This window comes from Branchiostoma lanceolatum, chromosome 9 (genome assembly GCF_035083965.1).
Source record: "Branchiostoma lanceolatum isolate klBraLanc5 chromosome 9, klBraLanc5.hap2, whole genome shotgun sequence".
Taxonomy (NCBI): Eukaryota; Metazoa; Chordata; class Leptocardii; order Amphioxiformes; family Branchiostomatidae; genus Branchiostoma; species Branchiostoma lanceolatum.
Window position 1 is genome coordinate 12,089,572 of NC_089730.1, and position 22,646 is coordinate 12,112,217.

At 40.9% G+C, this 22,646-nt stretch overlaps 2 protein-coding genes across 9 annotated transcripts in view; one reads left to right on the forward strand and one right to left on the reverse strand.

The window, feature by feature from the left end:
- The window catches only part of LOC136441476 (collagen alpha-1(XI) chain-like), an 82,371-nt gene extending 69,227 nt beyond the window's left edge, over positions 1–13,144 (forward strand). For 6 of the 8 annotated variants that reach the window (XM_066437776.1, XM_066437774.1, XM_066437773.1 and 3 more), the window contains exons 43-57: positions 191–298; positions 669–722; positions 1,442–1,657; positions 1,821–1,874; positions 2,150–2,257; positions 2,595–2,702; positions 3,651–3,704; positions 5,209–5,244; positions 5,885–5,938; positions 6,320–6,343; positions 6,683–6,926; positions 8,965–9,077; positions 9,442–9,510; positions 10,000–10,218; positions 10,498–13,144. In XM_066437776.1, coding sequence (XP_066293873.1) covers positions 191–298; positions 669–722; positions 1,442–1,657; positions 1,821–1,874; positions 2,150–2,257; positions 2,595–2,702; positions 3,651–3,704; positions 5,209–5,244; positions 5,885–5,938; positions 6,320–6,343; positions 6,683–6,926; positions 8,965–9,077; positions 9,442–9,510; positions 10,000–10,218; positions 10,498–10,638 — 1,602 coding nt within the window. In that variant the 3' untranslated portion in view covers positions 10,639–13,144. Of the gene's footprint in view, positions 1–190; positions 299–668; positions 723–1,441; positions 1,658–1,820; positions 1,875–2,149; positions 2,258–2,594; positions 2,703–3,538; positions 3,593–3,650; positions 3,705–5,208; positions 5,245–5,303; positions 5,340–5,884; positions 5,939–6,319; positions 6,344–6,682; positions 6,927–8,964; positions 9,078–9,441; positions 9,511–9,999; positions 10,219–10,497 lie in introns of all 8 variants that reach the window. The other 2 variants (XM_066437777.1, XM_066437778.1) reach the window with 2 other exon arrangements.
- LOC136441477 (ATP-dependent RNA helicase DHX33-like) lies at positions 12,231–22,566 on the reverse strand. The gene is made up of 13 exons (XM_066437779.1): positions 22,400–22,566; positions 21,458–21,676; positions 21,070–21,134; positions 20,760–20,855; positions 20,042–20,151; positions 19,530–19,703; positions 19,092–19,189; positions 16,958–17,172; positions 16,337–16,508; positions 15,640–15,818; positions 15,084–15,224; positions 14,669–14,836; positions 12,231–14,269 (listed from the first exon to the last, which is right to left on the reverse strand). Exons 2-13 carry the CDS (start codon positions 21,633–21,635, stop codon positions 13,868–13,870), a joined length of 1,998 nt encoding a protein of 665 aa, XP_066293876.1. The 5' UTR covers positions 21,636–21,676; positions 22,400–22,566; the 3' UTR covers positions 12,231–13,867.
- Positions 22,567–22,646: the final 80 nt, after the last annotated feature.

Genomic DNA, 22,646 nt, shown 5'->3' on the forward strand with positions numbered 1-22,646 from the left:
ATGCTGACAAGATGATGGTATACTTGTACAGTCATCTAGTGTGAAAAGACAGTTCCCATTTTTACTACATTGTCTAGTTTTCAACTGAATATAATCCCTTTGTGTGACTAAAAGTTTCAGCATAACACACCTTCGTTTTTGACCCTCCTTTGCGGAGTTGTTTTCTAAGTTTTTGTGTTCTCCTGTACAGGGTGCCAAGGGAGACCCTGGCCCTAAGGGTGAGGATGGTTCATCTGGCATGCCTGGTCCTTCTGGAAAACCTGGACCCAGAGGAGAGGACGGCCCCAAGGGAGACCCTGTAAGCAAAAGATGACAATATCATTCACTTGTCAATCAAAGTTTTTACATTTTTTTTATCTGAAGGTTCTACTCATATCCAAATGATTGGTACAGCTAGCATTATGAAGATAAATAGTTAATGCACATGTGTCAAGATCTTATATTGTGCATGTAGACTAGCATCCTGCCACAGTACAGTGTAACCACTCCATTGTACTGACACCAGGATAAACTGTCGCCTAGTACAAAAATGAATGTTGTCTGCAACACCTTTGGTCCAGAGCTGGGTCTTAGCATATGTAAGATGGCTTTAGTGATTATTTTTGTGATGTTGTTATGATTTTGCACACAGTTGAACATGTATGTAACAGTATTTCTTTGTTCCCTAGGGTCCTATTGGTGCACCTGGTGACCCCGGTCCTGTTGGCATCCCTGGACCCCCTGTACGTACAGACTTAACTATTCCATCATTTTCATGCTATAACTGACTGATTTTTCTCACATTGTGATGTTCATGTCTATACATCATAGATTGCTACTCAATTGATCCGTCATCAAATCAAGCAGGCAATGAATGTTTTATTTCAGCCAACTGATAGTGCTACCAGTGATAAACAGAATCTTAAAAAAGCAGAAATGTTAAAAAGAACACATATTAAGTGATTCTAAATGACTTTAAGTGACTTTAAATGACTTCCTATCATCTTGAAGAAAGTGTAGTATAAAGGAGAGTGGACTCATTTCTCAGCTAACCGACATCTATTGCACCGCAGTCACCCCTCAGTAACACATCTGGAGCTGCATACATGTAGTTCCCTTTTAGAATTTTTATTGAACTATCATCTTATATATATACTGATATTGATATTGGTGAATCAATATAATCTTACATGTACGCAGTTACACACTATATTGATGTTTTTAAAAGATGTGTAGGGAGAATTTATGTGAATACGCATATGAGAAAAAATGCCATGTAGTGAAAAAATGTTACGTTTGCGGTTTTGAAAGATAAATTTTGATGTTATGGAACGAAAATGGAGCCAACATGTAAATGCAACAAAATTCAGGCTTGTTAAAACCTGCAGGTTGTGTGAATAAAGATCAATTTAATTCAATCTTGAAGAGCTTGTGTTTTGATTACTGCCTGTGTCGTTTTCAGGGCCAAGACGGAGACTCCGGAGTGAAGGGCGGACGAGGAGAGCGTGGACAGCAGGGCCGACCTGGTCCGTCTGGAGAACAAGGTCCCCCCGGTCCGCCCGGTAAGCAGGGTGTGCCCGGCCTGCCTGGGCTGGAGGGCCCCTCAGGGATATCTGGAGACAAGGGAGACAGCGGTGAGACAGGACCCCCAGGACAGGCTGGACCAGTCGGGCCTCCGGTAGGTCATGTCTGCTGTTCTACTCCTATTTTCTGCTGTGTTTCAATTTGATATATTGAATAGACAACAAAGTAAACACAGACAGTGGTTTGAAATGTGTGTTTGTTACACAGACAGTGTTTTCTTGAGTGTGTTTGTTTAACATAATGTCTTTTGTTCTCAGGGTCCTCCTGGCAAGTCTGGACCAGAAGGCCTCCGTGGCATCCCTGGACCTCCTGTAAGTTCCTTCAAACACTCTTTCTGTGTATCAGTTAAGCAGTTTTATTGCCAGAATAGCCAATGGAGCCAAACAACTTAAGAAAAGATTAGTAATCCTAGTCATGTGGGACACTACATGTAAAATGCAACTAACCCGAAATCTAAAGATGTGTTGCTGCTATACAAGCTCCAATTCAGGAAAATACAACTACCTGTACCTGTATGTTAGCATGGTAATCTCTTGGATGACTAGAGTGTGTAAATACAATGATGAAAAACTCTCTCCTGTTCCAGGGCCAACAAGGACAACCTGGACCGTCAGGCGACCCTGGCCCTCCTGGCATCCCTGGATCAAGAGGTGTTTCTGGTCTAAAGGGAGACCCTGGACCCAAGGGAGAAAAGGTGAGGTATTGTTTTAGTGTCTGTCTGTCTGTGTCTGTTTGTCTGTGTTTCTAAATATGTTGGCCAGTAATAACTTAAGAAGCTCTGGATGGATTGTGATGATATTTGGGATGTGTGTAGGTCTTGGGAAGATGAAGGTTGATTTACCAAAGCATCTAATATGGAACAATCTGTAAAATCCAAGAGCCATGTATGCGCTAATGTCAAATCATACTAGGTAATGAAGCAACAAATTACAATCATTAAAAGAGGATACATTTACAGATAAGCCTGATTCAAGCTCTTCTTATGTGCTGTGCTTAATATTGTCGATAATGTGATTGGCCCTCATTCTCAGGGCCACCCCGGACTGATTGGTCTGACCGGCCCAATAGGTCCCCCGGGAGAGAAGGGAGAGAGAGGCCTGCCTGGCTTGGACGGACCCATCGGACCTAAGGGAGACCCCGTGAGTACATGGTGTACATGTTTGGTGAAAAATGAGCAGCTTTTCTCTTTATGGACTTTGTTGTGGCCAGCTGCTTTGATGCACTTTATATATAATTAAAGTTTTTTGAACGAGCTGCTTTCAGTGTACATTGTTGAGATTGTGTGGCCAGCAGCTTTCTGGCAATTGTATAAGCAACGTCACTCTGTAACAATAAAGACGGTATTTTGGAAGCTTGTTTGAGTTAATGTTATGGCTTGTGTAAATTGTGACGTAACACACAGTGCATTATGATCACATGCATAATTATGTTTCACTTTGACAGAGGCCAGCAGAACTGATGCAGCTTTGTTGCAGCTGATTACCTGCTTTCTCATCATGCTTGAGTTCCACACTTTACACAAACAGCACACATCCTTCAACCACGGTTTCCTCAACTTCTATTTCCTCTTCAGTTTTCTCTTTGACTTTTCGTATGATGGACTAAAAATTACTGTCCATCCTTCTGAGTAATGTCAACAATCAATATTTCAAAATTTCATTCCTAATCTCAAAGTTTTTTTCTTCATATTATTTTACCAGTAGATATATAGGTAATACTATTCATTTGTTTTACCTCCAGATACATATTTGATCATTACACAAGTCTTTTTTGATCTCTACCACACGTTTTCTAAAAAGACCTTATATACGATGACGATCCAATTCCAACAATACATAGTGTCCAACGCTGCTTTTGTAATTTGCTTTGCCACTGAAGCTTCAAGAACTGGCTACTTATTGGTTGTAAAAACTGCTCAGATACTAAACCTTCACCTTCACCTGTCCTCCTCAACCTTTACTTCTCCACACTCTAGGGAAGAACTGGCCCCGTCGGCTCGCCTGGAGACTTTGGACTCCCGGGTCAACCCGTGAGTATGCCCGCAGTGTTTAATGCTTCTGGTCTTTATTTCCTCCCGCTCTGTACAGGGAAACGACGGCCCTCGTGGAGGGCCCGGAGATCAGGGAACAACTGGACTTCCTGTAAGTAACGGAAAACTCTCAATCTGGGGTCCGTCTGCTGGGGATGGTTTGTAGGTTGGGATATGATCCGGAAGGATATCCAAGAAGGGACTGCTGCTCATGTGATTTGAGATCCTAGTTCAGATTATTAATGATTCGAAAGTTCTTTGGAAATTGCTAGGGGTCCATTAAAATCAGCCTGGCTGAGACATTGGCATATTCTTTTTAGTTTTGTATGCTTGAGCTTACTGTCCCCAGTATTATTGCGACTAGGCTTAGTATGCTATCTTATAAAAATTTCTTCAGTGGTCCCTTACTTAGTTCATCAAAACATCAGCAGTAAGAAAACAATAGAAATATGATGATGTGATGATGAGGGATGAACTGTCGGAAATTCCAAGCCTTGTTAACAAAGATGACATATTCAAGTTTCTCTTCAAACTCGCAAGCATAAGAAATGTGTCCCTTGCAACTTTGTAGGTTAAGCTCTGTAAGGAATAGTGCCATATAGTTGTGTAGAGTTCAATGGTGTATCATACTCTTAGTCTAGCTAACAATCATATTATATTAAGGTGAAGTGTGGCCTGACCCATTTTATGGTTCTTAAGATTAGTATATGTGCATCTCACATGCACTGACTATTCCCCTTAATGTTTATACATCCTTTTCTAACCTGCTTTATGTGGTTTCTTTCTCCAAAACAGACAACAACAAGAGAAAATGACTGTAGATACATGTACTTCTGCATATTAACATGAATCTGTGTGATTTCTACTAGACAGACTTTAGAATCTGACATTAACTGCAGCTGTTGAAAATGTTTTCTTCATCTGTTTGTAGTATTTGATGATGACTGTCTTTGATGTCCACATCTAACAATTGCTGCATTAGACTGACACCTGTTTCAACTAAATAGGAGATACATGTACAGAGTATACTGTCTAGAATCTTCTTTTAACCCACCTAGAGTGTAGAGATGTGTTGTAACAAATGCTTGTATACCTTTCCTACATTCTAAAACTTAACTACGCAGTGACAAAGTGTCTATGGTCTACCCCTTGTGCTTACTAAAGCCTCTATATCAACTAAAAAAATTAGATTGTAAATTAGATATTAAAACTCTTTAATTTTGTTTCATCTAACTGAGGCCACACGACAATCATTTCTTGGAATCATTCACCCCCAAGAAAGTATGATACAAAATGTATAGAAAAAATGTGCTTTTGGCAGGGCACTCTTTAAGAAGCTACCATCTCATGCTGTAAACACGCCAGAGATATCATGTTGGAAAAGCTTACATGTCCCATGACCTATTGCACATCAAACCTTGTTTTTTTTCCCTCTTGCTTGATAAACCTTAAAAACAAACAATTTATTTGGCCAGGAAAGAACGGATATCAGGTTGTCCTTTTCAAATCTGCAAAAATACAATGTATGTGCAACCACACAGAATCAGCCAAGATGTGAACACGAGGGATGGTAGCCTGCTTTTCAGTGTCTTAACATGTTTGTTATTAACCATCAGGGAGGTCGCGGAATCAAGGGATCAAAGGGATATATGGTATGTTTGTACACACACGCATGGATGAGTTGTTGATTCTTTGTTGTGTATGTATATAGGGACCTGGTGGACCAAAGGGCGAGAAGGGATCCCTGGTATGTGGTACTTTCTGTTCCTGGCAAACCTTAAAAGATTTGATGATAACTTGACGCTGGAATATACAACAAACCAAACAACTTTTGACTGTGACCAGGCATTGCCACATGACCAGTTGTCTTTACACCATTCCTGTATCATGGTTCTCCCTCTGTTGCATTGACATTTTCCAATCAGTTTATGATTTCAAACTGCATACGAGACAACTACAAGAGGATGACTGCATCGCACAATTTCTATATGCATGGCATACAGAACATTATTCTATGGGACAATATTGTTATGCTGTAAGAAAATGCATTGACAGTAAGAAAATCAATTAATGATAAAACTGTTAGCCAAACCACTAGATGACATGGTTTATATAACATTAAAAAGAGAACCTAATGTGTTGATATTAAAGGGCTAATGACTTATCACACTTTACCATTTAATGACAGTTTCTTCAGCACATTTTCTTGACACATAAGTCAGTTTGTGTATCTGTATTGCCAGGGAAAGTGTGTATTTTATGAGTGCTGACAGCTGGTTTTACCTCATGTAGGGACCATCAGGACCTAAGGGAGAAGTTGGAGCACCAGGACCACCTGGACCTCCTGTAAGTTATTCTGTCAAGTTTATGGTAAACTTTAACTGGCTATGGCTGACATGGTTGTAGACTTAAGCAAGATACGAAATGTTGAAGTATTTTGGGTTTATGAAATACTGTATATGTACTGGTATTTCTTAATGATATTTAAGGTTCACATGTTGTTAAGGTTGAGAAAACAATCAATTTTTAGATTTTTTATGAGTCTAAATTCAGACAATTACATTAATTCCAGACGCCACTGTTTCTTTTGCATGCTGTGCAGGGCTTTGATACAAAACCTTGGAATGTCCAAGTTGTGGACCCATGGTTCAGCACCAAGGACAGGCTATAATATCATTTCCTGGACAAACCTTGATCCTGACATCTGTTTGTTGTTCTCTGTTTCAGGGCCCACCAGGTGGAGAGAGAACAGTGAGTAGTAATTATTTTTTGTCTTTGTTTACATTTTGATGTAATTAGTAGAAGAGCTCTTGGTAAGCTAGTGAAAACAGTCAAACCTGTACATGTACAAGTGACCACCTCTTCATAAAGCCCGTCTGGCCAATGTGACCATATTTTGATGGTCCCTTTTACCAATCATCCTGAGTAACACAATTCTGTCCATGGTGACCACCTGTCCGCATAGCCCAGATTTTCTGTCCCGAGTGGTCTTCTTCGGCAAACTGTTAAACGGACCTATGCAAGTTTTGCAATTAGGGACTGCTTGTGTTTAACATGAAATAAACTGTACATACCTGTTCCTCTGTGTAGCCACTACCTCTGAACATCCAGAAGAAGACCAAGAGAGACGTGTCTGACGACCTTGAAGGCTACCAGGGCGGCGAGGGAGAAGGCATCAGTTTCCTGGACTACGAGGCAGGGATGGAGGAGATCTTCGGTTCACTCAACTCTCTCAAGATCGAGATCGAGCAGATGAAGGCACCACTAGGCACACGGGACAATCCAGCCAGAACGTGCAAAGACTTGTACATGTGTCACAAGACCTTCCCAGATGGTCAGTTCAGAGAAATAAGTGATTTTCATAGGAAACATTGAAGCATTGTCAACAAGAGTTCTACGACCTCATACCTTCGCGAAATGATTTTGACCTTTATGACTGACGTATTAGGAGTGTTTTTCATCAATCAAAAATCATACCAGTTGATCTTCCTCACCCAAATAACATAAGTTGTCCAAACCTCCTTGTTATGATTATGAGATTAACAAAGAAGGTTATGCTAACATTTTTCATCAATATTGCAAATAAGCTCCTTATTAGCATAATTTGATTCAATGGTGTTCACATTCACACAACTTCTAAATGCAACAAGTATGAAATTGCCGTTATTTACTAGTATGGAATGATAGTAGTTTCTCATGAATTATGCAAATTAGGCCTACATTTGCATAATTTCTATCTATTGACATTCCTCTCTTCCTCAGTTACAAATGTCACATATTTGAATAGTCATATCATGGAACACAGCAGGTTTTTAAAATTGCCTCATTAATTATAATCTGATTTGCATAATTATCATCCAATCATACAAAGCATCACATAAGCTATCTACATACCAAAAATCATGACCATCCATCAAGCCCATCTCGAGTTATATTATTTTCTCATTGATTATGTAAATGAGGTTCTCATTTGCATAGCTGATATCTATTAATATTTCTCTCTTCCTCAGTTACATATGTCACATGTTTGCGAGTCCTATCATGGAAATTGATGAATGTATAAACTTTCCTCATTAATTATGCAAATTAGTTACTGATTTGCATAATAAGTATCCAATCATGTACATCATCGCTCAAGCTATGTACATGCAAAAAATCATGACCTTCCATCAAGCCCTTCTTGAGTTATTCCCTTTCAAAGTCTGAAGCAAAACCTACCCCTGCAGTTCCAAAAAAGTTGATAGGGGGCCCAAGCCTATACCACTTACTCTCTGCCCAACGAGCTATCTACCACTTAAAAATCAGTTCCATAGCATGTCCACAACACGAGATATCATAACATGAAGTTCCGCTGCAGTACCGTAACAAGCCGATAGGGGGCCCAAAATCTAATCATTTTCAGGTTTCATCGAGACCTACCAACATACCAAATACCAAGACAATCCTTCCAAGAATTCTCGACTTATCGTGTTCACTAACAGACACACAGACATGCTCGGTATTCCCATGCTGTGGCACTGCATTAATGACTGTTCTTACTCATATAAGGCCGTGTATATCCAACTTTGGTCAAAATTTGTATGTTTCAGTCTTTTAATTGGTGTAAGGAGATATCTTTGTGGTTTGGTTTCACATGCTCCGAGTGGACTCTTCCAGGCTGGGAGTAGGTCAAAGTTGACGATTGTTTTCGTCTGTCAGCTGTTACGAGAGAACGAGCTGGTCAACTGTCTATTTTCTTTGCATGATTCTAAAGTAGACAGATGTGGCTTTCTGGTGCATAAGAATTTTTGGGGCTTGCAATTAAGGTGAATCCTTTTCTGAGCCCTTGTTTTAGTGCTTTAAAGCATTACTGCATGGGCAAGCCTATCTCTTGTATCTGCCCTACAGCTGGCTGATAGCCAATTTGTCCCTGGCAGCTGCAGTACATGTAACTGACGTTTCTCATGACCCCTCATGACCCCTCATGACCAACTTTGCCCCCAATCTACCCGTATCAATATCCCCGTCGCAACCAGAACGCATAGTAAAGCATACAATTGAACACATTTTTACACTTTTCTCGTTAATTATGCAAAACACTTCGCCCAAAATCTAATCATCTTGAGATTTGCCACATACACACCGACACACCAACTACGACAACAAACCATCCAGGCGTTCTCGACTTATTCTGTTCACTAACAGACACACAGACAAGCACCGTCGCATAACCTTCTCGACGAAACCATTCGTCGCGAAGGTAATTAAATGTGATGTAATATGTTGTACGACTATAATTTCGTTCATTGGTATATTGCTAAGACAGTCTGTGCCTACAATATGCTGTGGGTCTGATTATCCACTCATGCCTTTGTTTGTGCATTGTTCACCAGGCATGTACTGGATTGATCCCAACCAGGGCTGCTCTAAGGACGCCATCCAGGTGTTCTGTAACCTCACGGCTGGAGGAGAGACCTGCGTGGAGCCGGACGAGATGCGCAAATCGGTTGGCCTTATTCTTTTCTTTATTGTCTATTCATTTCTACTTAGGATAGCAAATAGGAAAAGGATAGTGCAAAATTTATGAAAGAGAAGCTCAGAGAAGCCACAAATCACTGAAGGTTTTGTATGTATCTTGATCCTTAAAAAATAGTCTATATTTTCACCTTCTTCTCACCCTGACGCCTTTAGGCCAATGGCCTTTAAGTTGTAAGCCTCATGGTGAACTCTCTCCATACTGCTCTATCCTCAGTCATTTTATTCACTACTTGGAAGTTTGGTTCTTCTCTTCTGGTAATTTCAACGATTTGGTCTAGATAATATACAATATGTGACATGATAAACAATCATCTTTCTCCCACTGTGTACAGCATCGAATGGCAACGTGGAGAGATGAAAATCCCAAGGATTGGTTCAGCGACTACATAAGAGGGTTCCCCGTGAGTAATTTATGCCATTTTGATGGGAGAGATTACGCAATCTGAAAGTAATAAAGATTTAAAGGCCATACATACGGACAAAGACTTTAAAAAATGTCAATGAATGTATTATGTATGTGCATGTAAGTACAAATGTATGTATGTGTGTATGTATGTGTATATGTATGTATGCAGGTGTGTGAGTGTATGTAGGTATTTACATGTGTGTATGTATGTAACATTATATCAACATGCATGTATGTGTGTGCGCGTGTGTGTTCAGAAAGGGTTAGAAATATAGTTAGCCAGCTTTATCATTTAAACAAGACTTGTAGAATGTCTCCTAATGTTTATATAGTCACATAGCTTTTACTTAGTTGAACAGGATTCAGCTGGCTCATTCTAAGCTGGCATTGCATAACAACACCTGACTCATAGCTAAAAGCTGCAGATATACAATCGAGGTCTACATATGATCATGTCATCCATATATCTTTTATGTTTTTTCAGATCTCCTACACAAGGGTGGGTGTTGTACAGTTGACCTTCTTGAGGCTTCTGCACGCCAAGGCAACACAAAACTTCACCTACTATTGTTCCAACTCCATTGCGTGGTACGCCTCCGATACTGGCCGCTACAATAAGGGCATCACGCTGCAAGGCAACAACGATATCGAATACGCGTGGGACAGCAAAACCAAGCCCAATGTAATTTATGATGGCTGCAAAGTAAGTTGGACTGAATTTTATTTTCACTGTTAAGGAGTGTCAACATGCTATTTTGTGTCCCCTTCCTCTGACTGTATATTCAAACAATGTTGGAGCAACAGCTCACAAATATGTGCGTTATCTGTCATTTCTGTATAGGACTGTTAATCCATAGCTGAAGCTGTAGGGCTGATGTGAATTTGTAACGGAAGCCATATAAATATTTCTAAACAGAGGTGGCTTAAAAGTGATCATTTGCGTAACAGGTGGTGATGTGTTTTGTTGTTTCTTTCTTTGCAGGACCGGAAATATGACAAGACAGTTTTCGAAATCACAACAGCGAAAATGTTTGAGCTGCCAATCACAGACTTAAAGGTTGTGGACATCGGCAAGGATGATCAGAGGTTCGGCTTCGAAGTGGGACCCATCTGTTTCAGCTAAGGGGGAGGAGGACCACCTAACCCAGGAACATGCAAATTTTCAGAAATATTGATAATCTAACAAAAGGCTAAACAAAAGAAATTTAAACTATTAGAACTTTTTGATACGAGCCTTTTTTTGAGATGTCATGATAACATGCCCTAGTAAGAAACAACAGGGTGACGAAAGGAGAGCATTAAAGCCCAGGATGGCCACAGTTTCCCCTAAACAACTATCCAGGAAGTTTTCAGGGACTTGTAGAAATCATGGCTGCCCTGAGAACAAAAAAACACTCTCAGCCATACTGTAACACCAGTTTTGGTGTCAAATATTGCAATTACATTGAGTATGACCCTAATCACAGCAATAGGTTTCATTGCTAAAGTAGCCATCACTTGGTATAATGTGAACAGCTCTTCATATCAAGAATGGAATCTTTTGCTATGTTCAGGGTCAGAAACCCTTGGTGCTATGTCAAACATGCTACCTGTAGCCTTTGACAGGCCTTGCTCAAGGCTATGAAGTGTAACCCAAGCAAAACCCTCGGCAGGCCTGTTCCTAGGCTGTTTTCCTCAAAGTTGTCACTAGCCAAAAAAAGGAGAGAAGTACTTCAGTGCTTGGCTTCAAGACAAATTGCCAAAGGTGCTATGAAACTGTATGTACTTTGCCATTATGGAGAAAATTTGCATGTTACTGGCTCAAGTATGCAAATATTATTTTTTTGGCATTTTGAGTAAGCATTTTATTACCAGGTAACATGTTATATTCCACACAAGGTGCTATCTCTTCTAGTTATTATTTTGTAAGCATTTTTACCCAAGTTGAGAACATTTTGAAAATTTTAAATTTTGTACTTTCCTACTGTAAGTAAGGACATAATGCCCATAGAATTAGGTGCTAGAGAGGCTTTTTTGTTTAATAGATGTGTAAAACTGGCTAACTGGAACAACATATTAAAAATGTGGCACTGAAAAGTTTTTGTAAGCAATGTTTGGCTACTTCAAGTCTATATATAAATATATATATACTAGTTGCTAAGTTTTTGTATTCTAGTAGCTGGCTAAGGTGAATTTGTAACATGATCTATACAGCTATAGTTTGTATTAGTTCAGCTCATATCCACATCTTACCCCACCCTTCCCTTTGTTGCAAAAAGTTACGTTTGACCCTCTGGACATGTGTGCCCATTCACTCTGACCCAACGGCAACACCTGCTACACCTGATGTTTCCCATTCTCGGGAACGCTGTTCAGTCTCACTTGGCGTTATCAGCCTAGTGCAGGTGACAGTGCATGTAGGTGAATGGGAACATTTGTGAACAGGTGCCTCAGATTCGTTTCTTCCTGACTGGCTGTCCTTGGCTTTTTTTAAAACGACCTTGCCAACCAACATGGCAGCCATCATGGGACAAGCGAATCTGTCCTGCTTCCAGCTGAGGTCAAAGGTCACAGCCAATCCAAGTGAACTGTGGGAGAAACAAGATGTGTGCACTATCATCTTTTCACTTCCATCTGGTCTTCAGTTTGAGAGTGTTATATGGAGGGTGGTGTGCTTGTCTGCTACAGGGTGCTACTTAGACAATAGGCTGACTCACAAATAAACAGACAGCTGCATTGTATTTAGATATAGCTGTATTCTACTAAATCTCTACAAGTTTCTCTTTTATAGGAACACATTGCCAGTAAATGAAAGTAATAATCATATGTAGAAGGCAAGGAATATGTGGAACTGCCAGAAATAATGGATGAAATCATAGTAACGAACTTCTAACAGAACGATTCCAACAACTAATATGACAAAGGAGTGAAAGTTCCACCACAGCATATTAACTACAGGGACAATCACTGTTGATAAATTCCAAGTCTCTGTTGTAAAAACTTTACTTGGCTTTGTAAATAAGCAGATGTAAGAGCCGGCTGTGATGGTCAACTTGCTCTCATTTTCAGGGAGAACATAAAAAAATCCACTGGCCAGTGGAGAGGGCAGTAAAAACACCAGTAACATGAAATGTCTGCGTCGCTGCTCTTTCAAACTCCTAGGAAGAACAACCAAACACCGTTGGTCTGAAAGTTGATTGGTAGCTGTCCATCACAGCCCTCTTGCCTGTTTATCGCATCCATCCTCAGATCTCTCACACCGCGTACAGTCTGGTTCGGGATCGGACTCTGCACTTACCCCACTGCACTTTCCCCATCCCAACTTAGACTACTGAATCTTTACGTCCGGACAACTTATGTACCATACATAGGCAGCCTCAGAGTTCTTTCCCTGTCCCTCTGATCCCTTACCAGTACCTGTACACTGTGTGAGAACAATACTGTCACTACCTACAATGTGCTGATGCACTTCAGTATATCACAACCTCTTCAGTGTCAGCCATAAGAGACAAAGAAATTGTCTATTTTTATAAAGTTTGGATACTTGTCATGTATACTCTTAAGAAAATTATCCTTTGGGAAGTTACTTCTGTGTATCTTGAAATGTAGGCTAACAATTGTCCACCCAATAAAAGGTGCATCGCCATGCATTCTGTTGTCCATTTGTCTTAATCAATATATATGCACAGTTTGGTTCTTCAGCCTATAGTGTAATATACTGATATAACTAAATACCAAATATGTCCAGAGTGATTCATATACATGCACCACACTTTCAACTCTCAACTACACTTGCTGGGAGGATCTCCTCAAAATTGTGACACCCTAAATCTTTCTAATAAAAAAGCCTTGAATTTGATTTGAAGGTTAGATATTTATTTGTCTTTAAAAGCCTTGAATTTGAACATGCCTTGATCATACATCTGGTTTCACACTTTGAGATCTCAAATTCGAACTCCTCCCGGGATACCTACCACAGGGCACAGGCCCTACAAGAGTGGAGGAACTGAACAAAGCTGAAGATACAGTATAAAAAATAAATGAAGCCATCCTCAACACACTGATTAAAGTAAGAGCCTTCTCTATCTTCTGGGAATACCTGTTATGTACACTTCCAAGTATAAACCAATAACAGAAACCAACCAATTACAGTAACTAGAACTATTGCAAACATTGCAACTATCCACAATGTTATCAACTAGAATCATGTGTCACCCATAAGGTCAATCCACGAACTCCAACCAAGATCCGTAACTAGACAACTGAGGTAGTTTTGGGAGCATACTCCTACTTGGCCTCTGGAAGGTTCTTCATCTAACAGATGAGAAAAAAATCATCCCACCATATTGATTTATGAACGATCAGCTTGAGGATCAAGTCCTGTCCTGTTTGAAGTAGTTTGGTGCTGCCTCTTGTAGCCATCTCTGGTCCACCACACTCAAGTCTCTCATGTAACACTTGGTGGTCTGAACAAGCTCGCTGAAGATGACGTACGCAGGTTTACACTGGAACAGGCAGGAGGAGGGGTGGATGGCCACGGGCTGGCGTGTCTCGATCGTGATGTACTCCCCACCCCGCTGCAGCTCAGCTGCGTTCATGAACAACCCCTTGGCCAGACACGTCCTGATGACGGCCGTGTCCTGTCCCGCGGACTCTAACGGGATCTGTAGTCTCTGACACAAGTCCCTCAGCTGCCCACGGATGTCCATGGCGTTACTGATGTTCCTGGAGTTGATGAAGTTCTCTTGACACCATGGTCGGTTCCCCTTCACAGCCTGTGGGAGGAGGAGGGGTGCATAATCAGCACTTCTGTCAAGTTACAATCCATCTCACACCTATTTCTATAGCTCTTGGGCCACACAGTTGTGCAAGCACTACACAAGTCCACTGCTCAGGTGAACCTCTGACATTGGGTGTTTCTGTGATGTGCAAACTCATGGAATCAAGAGAGGCTACATGAACATTGAATTTCCCATCAGTATTTGGAGGTTCTGTTACATTTGAAATTTGATGATACAAATGTTATGTTCTGAGTTCTGTTTAATTTGACACATATGTTTTGTTCTAAGTTCTGTTCAATTTGACAAATGTTGAGTTTTGTATAGTTCTGCTGGGCAAATGATGGAAATTTGAAAATATAATGACAATAAATCATTGAAAGTTTCAATTCTGACCTTGAAGGCCCTGTATATGTTGAGCAGCATGATGTGGTCCCCTTCCTCAGACATGAACTTCCTCCTGACAGCTGCGGCCATCTCCCGCTTACTGGCCGGTGTGAAGAGAACAGAGTCCACAGACAACATGGCCACGATTGTCAGGATCTCCTCTGTACAGTGGTGGTCCTGGGAAATGGCAAGGAACAGAATACTATCAAGCAAACACAAAGTACAGTGCACACAAACAGTCATTTGAATAACTAGAGCACAGATGCACACGTCACTGTTTATACAGGCGCAATTAACAGTTACAAATCAGTGCTAACCAGCAAGTGGTGTAATTATGAAATATCATTATTGAAGAGGAACCTTAGGCCTCTGATGAGTTTCTCTTGCCTAAAACCTATGGTTGATGACAGAAGGAGAGACTGACCTTGGCAGCCAGGATGACCTTGGCAAACCTGGGGTCAAGTGGAAACGCTGCCATCAGTCTCCCCAGGGGGGTCAGCTGGACCTGCTTCTGCTTTTCCACAGCGCCCAGTAGGTGGAGCTGCTGCAACGCTGTCAGGAGAGACTGGGAGAAAAACGTGAAGTTTGATCTGAATCCTGTAACTTATTGCAGAAGGTTTCTATAAGATATAAGACCCCAACAAGCCAGTACTCAGAATCCCTATCCCAGAATAAAGCCAGGTTTAGACCTTGACACAATTTGAACCTTGAGATTGATTTGTGGGTTTGCCTACAACTACATTTTGTTGGTTCTATAGGTATGGGGTGACCCCTGCTTCTTTTATTGGCTCAGTTAGTCCTCACTCTCAGTGAGTCAAGCTTGGCTCGATCATGACTTAGAAGAGATGCTGCTCTAGTCCTGTTCACCTAGCGTGGTGGTGATACAGATGTACTACTACCTATGTCTGTCTTCAACCCCTGCCTCTCTTCTTGCCCTACCGATCCATGAACTTCACAATAACACTGTTCTGTAGTCCTACCTCTCTGGCTGGTTTGTCCATGAAGTCAAACTCCATGATGTCATGTATCCTGAGCGCCAGCAGCTGCAGCACCACGCTGGCCAGGTTCACTCTCTGGATCTCAGGGATGGTGGTCTGGGCAAGCTGCTCAAACTCCTCCTCTGTCAGCAGCCGGTAGCAGGTGCCAGAACTCTCTCGGCCTGGGGAAGGAATAAAAAAAGAAATTGAATTCTTCATTCAATCACATAGAAGGAAGCAGGTAAATTGCGGTGGTTTACAATAAAGCACTTGTCTTTCCAGTAATACAACAATGTACCGGAAGTCCACAACTTAATGACCTATGGCCCTTGTAAACCTAGGCTGTAATGATGATATTTAAATTAAATAATCTCTATCTGTCAGCCAACAGTGGAAATGCCTTAGCCTGGTATCCAAACCTCTTATACATGTAGATGTCAAGTCTCCTCATACTCTCTGAAGAGGATACAGCTAATACTAGTAATAGATATGGATACCAGGTTAGTGATGCCTACAGCAGAACAGATGTGTCCCCTATCTAACCTGCTTGAAAAGTCTTCCACAGGTAACCCTATGACTTCAATCTGCCATGCTGGAAATAGTGATGGCCTCAACAGCTGACCTCTGAACCACATACATTTGACCCTTGCCTCAGGCTCTGCCTATCATGATGTCTATCCCATGTGACCTATGACCCTACCTGCCCTTCCTGTGCGTTGCCAGGCCTGGGCCTTAGACACCTTCTTCACCACCAGACTATCCAGCCCGCTAGTCGGCCGGAACAGTCGTTGCTTCACCATACCTGTGTCCACCACATGCTTGATGCCTTTGATTGTGACAGATGTTTCCGCTATGTTCGTGGCAAGAATAACCTGGAAAGAAAGGGTATCTGGCTGATGACATTCCATGATGAAGGAATAACATGAATGAACTCAAACACTCAATCAAGTCCTTCAGTCAAAGACATAATGCAGCTTCTATCTTTCATGTGAGCTGATGCCTTTTTAGGAAAGTAACACATGACAAACATATGATTTCAATACAAAAAGGGCTTTCATGAAAAAGCAAAAGCACAGACATGAAAGCTGATAGGTTTGCAGTGTGTCTCTTGTGTATAACTGATACGATCAGTCCCACCACAGTTTCTATGGTAGATGCATTTGTGAATATTTTCATCCAGGAAAATTGAAGAATAAAATTTTAATTCAATCTATACCACTGGATTACAATATGAAAATATCATGTTTCAGATGTCTATCCCACATCAATCATTTATATAATATTGTAATTGTAAAATTTTATTATATGGTAGCTGCAGTACCTTCCTGGAGCCAGTAGGTGCTGCTTCAAAGGCCTTGAGCTGAACCGTCGGTGGGAGTGCAGCGTACAGGGGGCGCACCACCATACTGGGCGCGTCTGACGGACAGTGGTATGCGATGTCCCTCATGGTGCGTGCCAGAGTCTCGATCTCCTCCTGACCGGTCAGGAACACGAGCACGTCCTCCTGCGGGGGCGCCTCCTGGTGGATCTGGAACACTAGTGCAGGACAGAACCATCATGGTGTTATAGTTTTGTGAAAGACCTACAATCAACCTTGAACTTGACATTACCTCATAAAGCCAGTATTAAAGGGCTCTTTCAACCTTTATAACCGGCAGCAGCTGTGTTTTCTTAACCATACAAAATGGGGGAATAGGATATGTCTGTTGAAAAGCTACAGTACAGAAAAATAGCATGAGAGCAGAATTGAGAGCACAATTTCCAAAAGTATGACTTGTGCAGATACAACATCATCATCAGCAGCAGCTGTTTTCTGCATGTGCAGATAGACATTTTTTCCCAAGGCGAACAATAACAATGGTTTTTATTCAACAGTTTGATTCAGCAATTTCCTTCTCATTTGTATCTGTTTTACATTACTAGTAAACCACCCCTTTCTGCATACTGAGCACATCCTGGCATACCCCAACCCTTATTGGTTCTTTAACATGCTTACAGCTAGGCCAAACATCCACTTTGAAGGATTGCATGGACCACCAGTGCAAATTGGGTTCAGAACTCGTCTAGGCTGGGTTTTGAACTCCTAACCTCATGGTCCTGGAGCAAGATTACTAACAAGTAACCCACAGCACGCTACGTGGACCAAAGCATGCCATAGGTCAAGTTTTTTATCAAAATAACATGATCTTTATAGACACGATGAATGCTTTAACCATTAAGGTTAAACTCAGATGCTCTCACCAGATTATTAACCTTTCAGCTTGGAGGGATGTCCTTTATTTAGAGCACTGTCTGTCTGGTAAATGTTTCCATTCTATAAGATACTGTCACCTTAAATCACCCACAGGTAAACAGGAATGTTGATTAGCCCAAGGTCTCACACAACTGGTTCAACTTAGCCACTTCCTCCAGACTGACAGACAGAAGGACAGGACCTCTGTCTTCAGGACAATCTTATTGTCATGGGAGACCTTATCAGGGCCTGGGTCTGGCTATAATTAAGACAAGTCAAACAAACTAACCTCTCTATTCTATGATAAAACTATTTCTGCAGCAGTATAAATAGTCAAATCTAGTAAAATTGACAAGTTGGTATGATGAAGTATAAGCTACACAGTATGCCTACTTAATATCTAAAGGGCCACTCCCTACAAAAATCTGTATTCTGATCACATACACTGTATATTATAAGATGTAAGAAGAGGGAATACACAATGCAGTCCTCATATGTGCAGATTGTGCAAATTAATAAACTCTTCCTGTTTGCAATGATTATCTTGCTCTTGCTTTTTTTAGCAGCATCAATCAAAGTGACACCCTATCAGTCTGTGTTACATTCTGTTGAGTTAAGAAGGCAGGCTAAAGAACATGTGGCTTGAATACTGGACACATTTTAACTAAATACTCTAAATTTCCCCTGCCTACTGAGATAACTCAATTAATGAAATGCCTGTACAGACTTTATTTTCATATTTCATATTTTGACCTGATAGTGTCAAGTGAAATTGTAGGACTTTTGCCTTTTCAAACTAATTCTTGTCAGTGGAATTTGTAACCTGCATGTGCACATGTATCAGAAATGTACTGGTGATTCACAAATGAATCTTTAATTAACCTTTGCTTCTGATGAGAATTAAAGACAAATGTAGACATTTGATTTGGGTTTTCCTAGTTAACATCCAATGAATTGACTCAGACATTGGAGTGGGGAATTATCTAACGGTGAGGGTGACAATTTGCCTAACTTGTGCCTTAGTTACAGTAAGTGCATAGTTAGGTCAATTCCAACCACATGTTGAATGTACCTCAGTTAGGTACAGTGTGGTTGTAATATCCTACTACAGTACATCTTTTTATCATATCACACTAATTCAAAATTGCAAGGCACTACAAACATAAGAAGACCAAAATGATAACAGTGACAAAAGGTGTCCAACTACAGTCAGGTGGCTCACCTGTAACCAGAGCAGCGTAGATGTAGTCCTCCTGCGGCTCCATGGTGTACATGACCTTGACTGGATGCTGTCTGCCCTCCAGGTACAACACTGGAGCCCTGAGGATAAAGTTACAGAACACAGGAACATTTTTCAGCTGCCTTTCCTGTTAAAGCAAACCATTTTTGCAGTAACAAGTGAAAGTTTGGTCTTGTAAATCCCACATGGCTGTCATTAACACAAAATAACAAACCTGCTGCACCAACTTTGGATGCAGACCAAACCAGCCTTTGAATCCAGTTACAACTCAGTTGGGAAAAAACATGGACCCTGGCCAGCAGGAATAACTACAGACACACACAAAGACAAACAAACATGCAGAGAGAAAATGATAACTCCACTTTCAAAGAGGTAAAATGTCAGTATTGAGGCCAGGTAACACATTCAGCATCCCCTCACCTGTTGAAGTACTGTGAGAAGTGGTCCACATCCATAGTGGCAGACATGACAATGACCTTCAGAGGTCGAAGGTTGGACTGTTTCCTTCTCTTCTGTGCTGCTTTAACAACACCGAACAGGATGTCTGTCTGGATGGTCCTCTCATGAGCCTCGTCAAGGATGATCACACTGTACCTGTGGAGGTATATGGTAAGAAAATAAATAAGTACAGCCTTGCTAAAAATGACTGACAATATAGACATACTAAAAGGTGTAAAAATCATAAAACCACACTTCCAGCTATATGTATAATGGTATGAAATGAAATGATGAGATCCCTTTTTCTGTCGAAATAAACAACACACATTATGAGCATGGTATTCAATTAATGACTGAAGTGACCAAACACTTGGTATAATCTGCCCATACATTCCAGAAATAGGAGTACTTTTGTGAGACAATTAAAATGTCCAGTCTATGTTATACTGTTGGTAAAACGAAAAGTAAGGGAAGTATGAATACTAATACTGTACCTCTTCAGGAGAGGATCTCCTATAGCCTCCCTCAGCAGCATGCCGTCAGTCATGTACTTAATCTTGGTGTTCTCGCTTGTCATGTCATCAAAACGGACACAGTAGCCAACCTGAGGGCAAAATAAAGAGACATTAACACATACTTGAAGCAAAACTGGATTTAAAACTTGGTTTTATGAACACTGAAGGAGATGGAACTAGTGGCACAGAGCTCAAGTCTCTGGAGGAGCACCATTTACTGACCTGCAGTATACAACACTGATGTAGTGGGAGGATCTAAGGTCTAAGGTAAGATGTAGCAAAATAAGCAACAAACTTCTACAATATCATTACACATGAAAACTGGTCCTCTTTCACTTCCAGATGGACTTTATGCTAGGCTCTGCTGACCTTTTGTCCCATCACAGTTTGACTTAGAACATGGTCATCTTTGTCAGCATTGACAATTCAAATCAACAACATCCTGCCTCACTAGCCTTGGTGCTATCCTAGTTAGTTTTCACAGATCCCACACTCCCTACATGGAGTACAATGTATGAGAGCCATGGAAAACCAAGGAGGTTTTATATATAACCTCCTTGGGAAAACTAAGTGGGATGTACAGGATACATTGTGGAGCCAGTGGTGTGCTCATTGTTCAATTCGAACATTTTATTGACTCACAAGACCAACGACATTATGTATATATTCAATACAATGTTAATGTCCTTCCACGTACCTGAGCTCCTAACTCACATCCTCTCTCCTTAGACACCCTGGTTGCCACGGTGACAGCTGCCACTCTCCTGGGCTGGGTACAGGCAACAGTTCCTATCTGCAGGGAGAGAGAGAGTGAAACATGACTTCTAGTGAAGTAGGACAAGAATAAGACATACATGTTGAGGTTGTCCATTTGTCCTATCTGCTGTGAATACTAGTTACAGTTGTAGCTGATTGAAATGAGTTTCAAAGCGCCAACTAGAAAGTGTAATTTATATGTAATTCCCCTGGATACATATGGTAGTTAATGCTAGGATATTTGATATTACCTTGCCAAAACCAGCTTCCATGAGGTACTGAGGAATCTGAGTGGTCTTTCCACTTCCTGTCTCACCTGTAGAAAACCAAACATGACAAAAACATATGACATTCATTTACTTTCTCCATCTATTAGATGCAGAAGGGTATCTATACCTACATAATAGCCACATTAAAGAGTACATCAGTAGTACTGTACAAACCCAATGTTGATAACTGTAAAGTTACTGGTACTAAAAGACAGAAAGGGAGGAGCCTAGGTGTCAACAACAAAGACCTTTTGTTTCACTATTGACAGGATGTTCCTGCCGATAAGTTTTTTTCACTTCATTTTCCTGTAAACGGCTGGGGCAAAAATGAAAACCTGGTATAGAATTATACATGCTAAAGGCTCTTTACCGATGAGGATGACCGTGTCCAATCGCTGCACCTGTTGAATGATCTTCCTGCGTGCGGGGTAGATGGGCAGGGACAGCCGCTCCCTACGCAGGGTTTCCCCAGACACCGGAGACATGGACACATTGTGGTGGTACTTCCTTTTCTTGGGTGTTGGAATGTCTACTTCTCTTTCTACCATGGTGCAATGTTACTTCTTGTTTTGTTTCAATACAGGATATCCTACAAAGAAGCAAAGCACATGAGGTGAAGCACAAGAGAGAACGTGATAGCTAAGAAGCACCAAGGAGGTTATACCTACTTGGAAGCACATAGCATAAGACAGCACCATGGGACCACGTCTAGCGGAGAAATAGACATTAAACAAGGACAACATCAACAACAAAGAATACCGGTACGTTTGCTTAAACTTCACAGATGCCTTTTCAAAGCAAATGCACACTTGTCTTGTAATGTAAATAGGGTGCTGATTGACTGCTGAATGCATAATAGGTGATCAAACCTTTACATGCATTTACCTTAGTTGAAAAAAAAAACAATAAATACAGTACTACTAGTACTAGTACATCTATTCAAGGTCGAACACACGTACCAGTCAGAACATATACCGTTACATATATTAAATGACAAAGAGATTTTGTAAATTTTTGAAGTTCAAGAACACTTTAAACGTAATACAATTTATTACAAATTCCACTAGAATTCGGCACGTGTTTATGCCAATGCGCTTCATTGGTTATGTCGCCTTTAGTAGCATGTTGTAGTTACTCCTACTGAATGTAAATGGTGCCTTGGACACCCGAACGTTTCTTTACTAAAGGTTCAAACAAACAATATAGTTTGGTAAAGTTAGAACAAGTTGGATCGATCATAATTTTCAACTCAAGTTGCAGTCACGTGCACGCAGCATCTGTACAGAGGAATGGCCGCCCAGGCAGTTCTTACTGAAAAAGGGATGATCCAGCGTCGGTGTGGGTACTTCCCTCCAGCGCAAAGATGTTTCAGCAAACCAGAAACCAAATCATAAGAAGAATTTACGTGAAAAAATGATACATATGCGGTGGGTGTTGCACTTTCATTCACAGCTGATAGTTTGGTTGAGTCGACTCAAATATGGGGGAGTTTCAGTATGAGTACTAAATCAATACAGCAATCAATGTCAGTCAATCTGAATTCAAATCATATTTATTCT

Excerpts from the sequence above, each read along its gene's own strand:
- LOC136441477 (XM_066437779.1), bottom strand. The coding sequence starts at position 21,635 with ATGGTAGAAAGAGAAGTAGACATTCCAACACCCAAGAAAAGGAAGTAC. Across the intron at positions 21,135-21,457 it reads GGACACGGTCATCCTCATCG|GTGAGACAGGAAGTGGAAAG; the intron begins GTAAAGAGCCTT and ends GGTTTTCTACAG. Across the intron at positions 20,856-21,069 it reads TGGAAGCTGGTTTTGGCAAG|ATAGGAACTGTTGCCTGTAC; the intron begins GTAATATCAAAT and ends CTCTCCCTGCAG.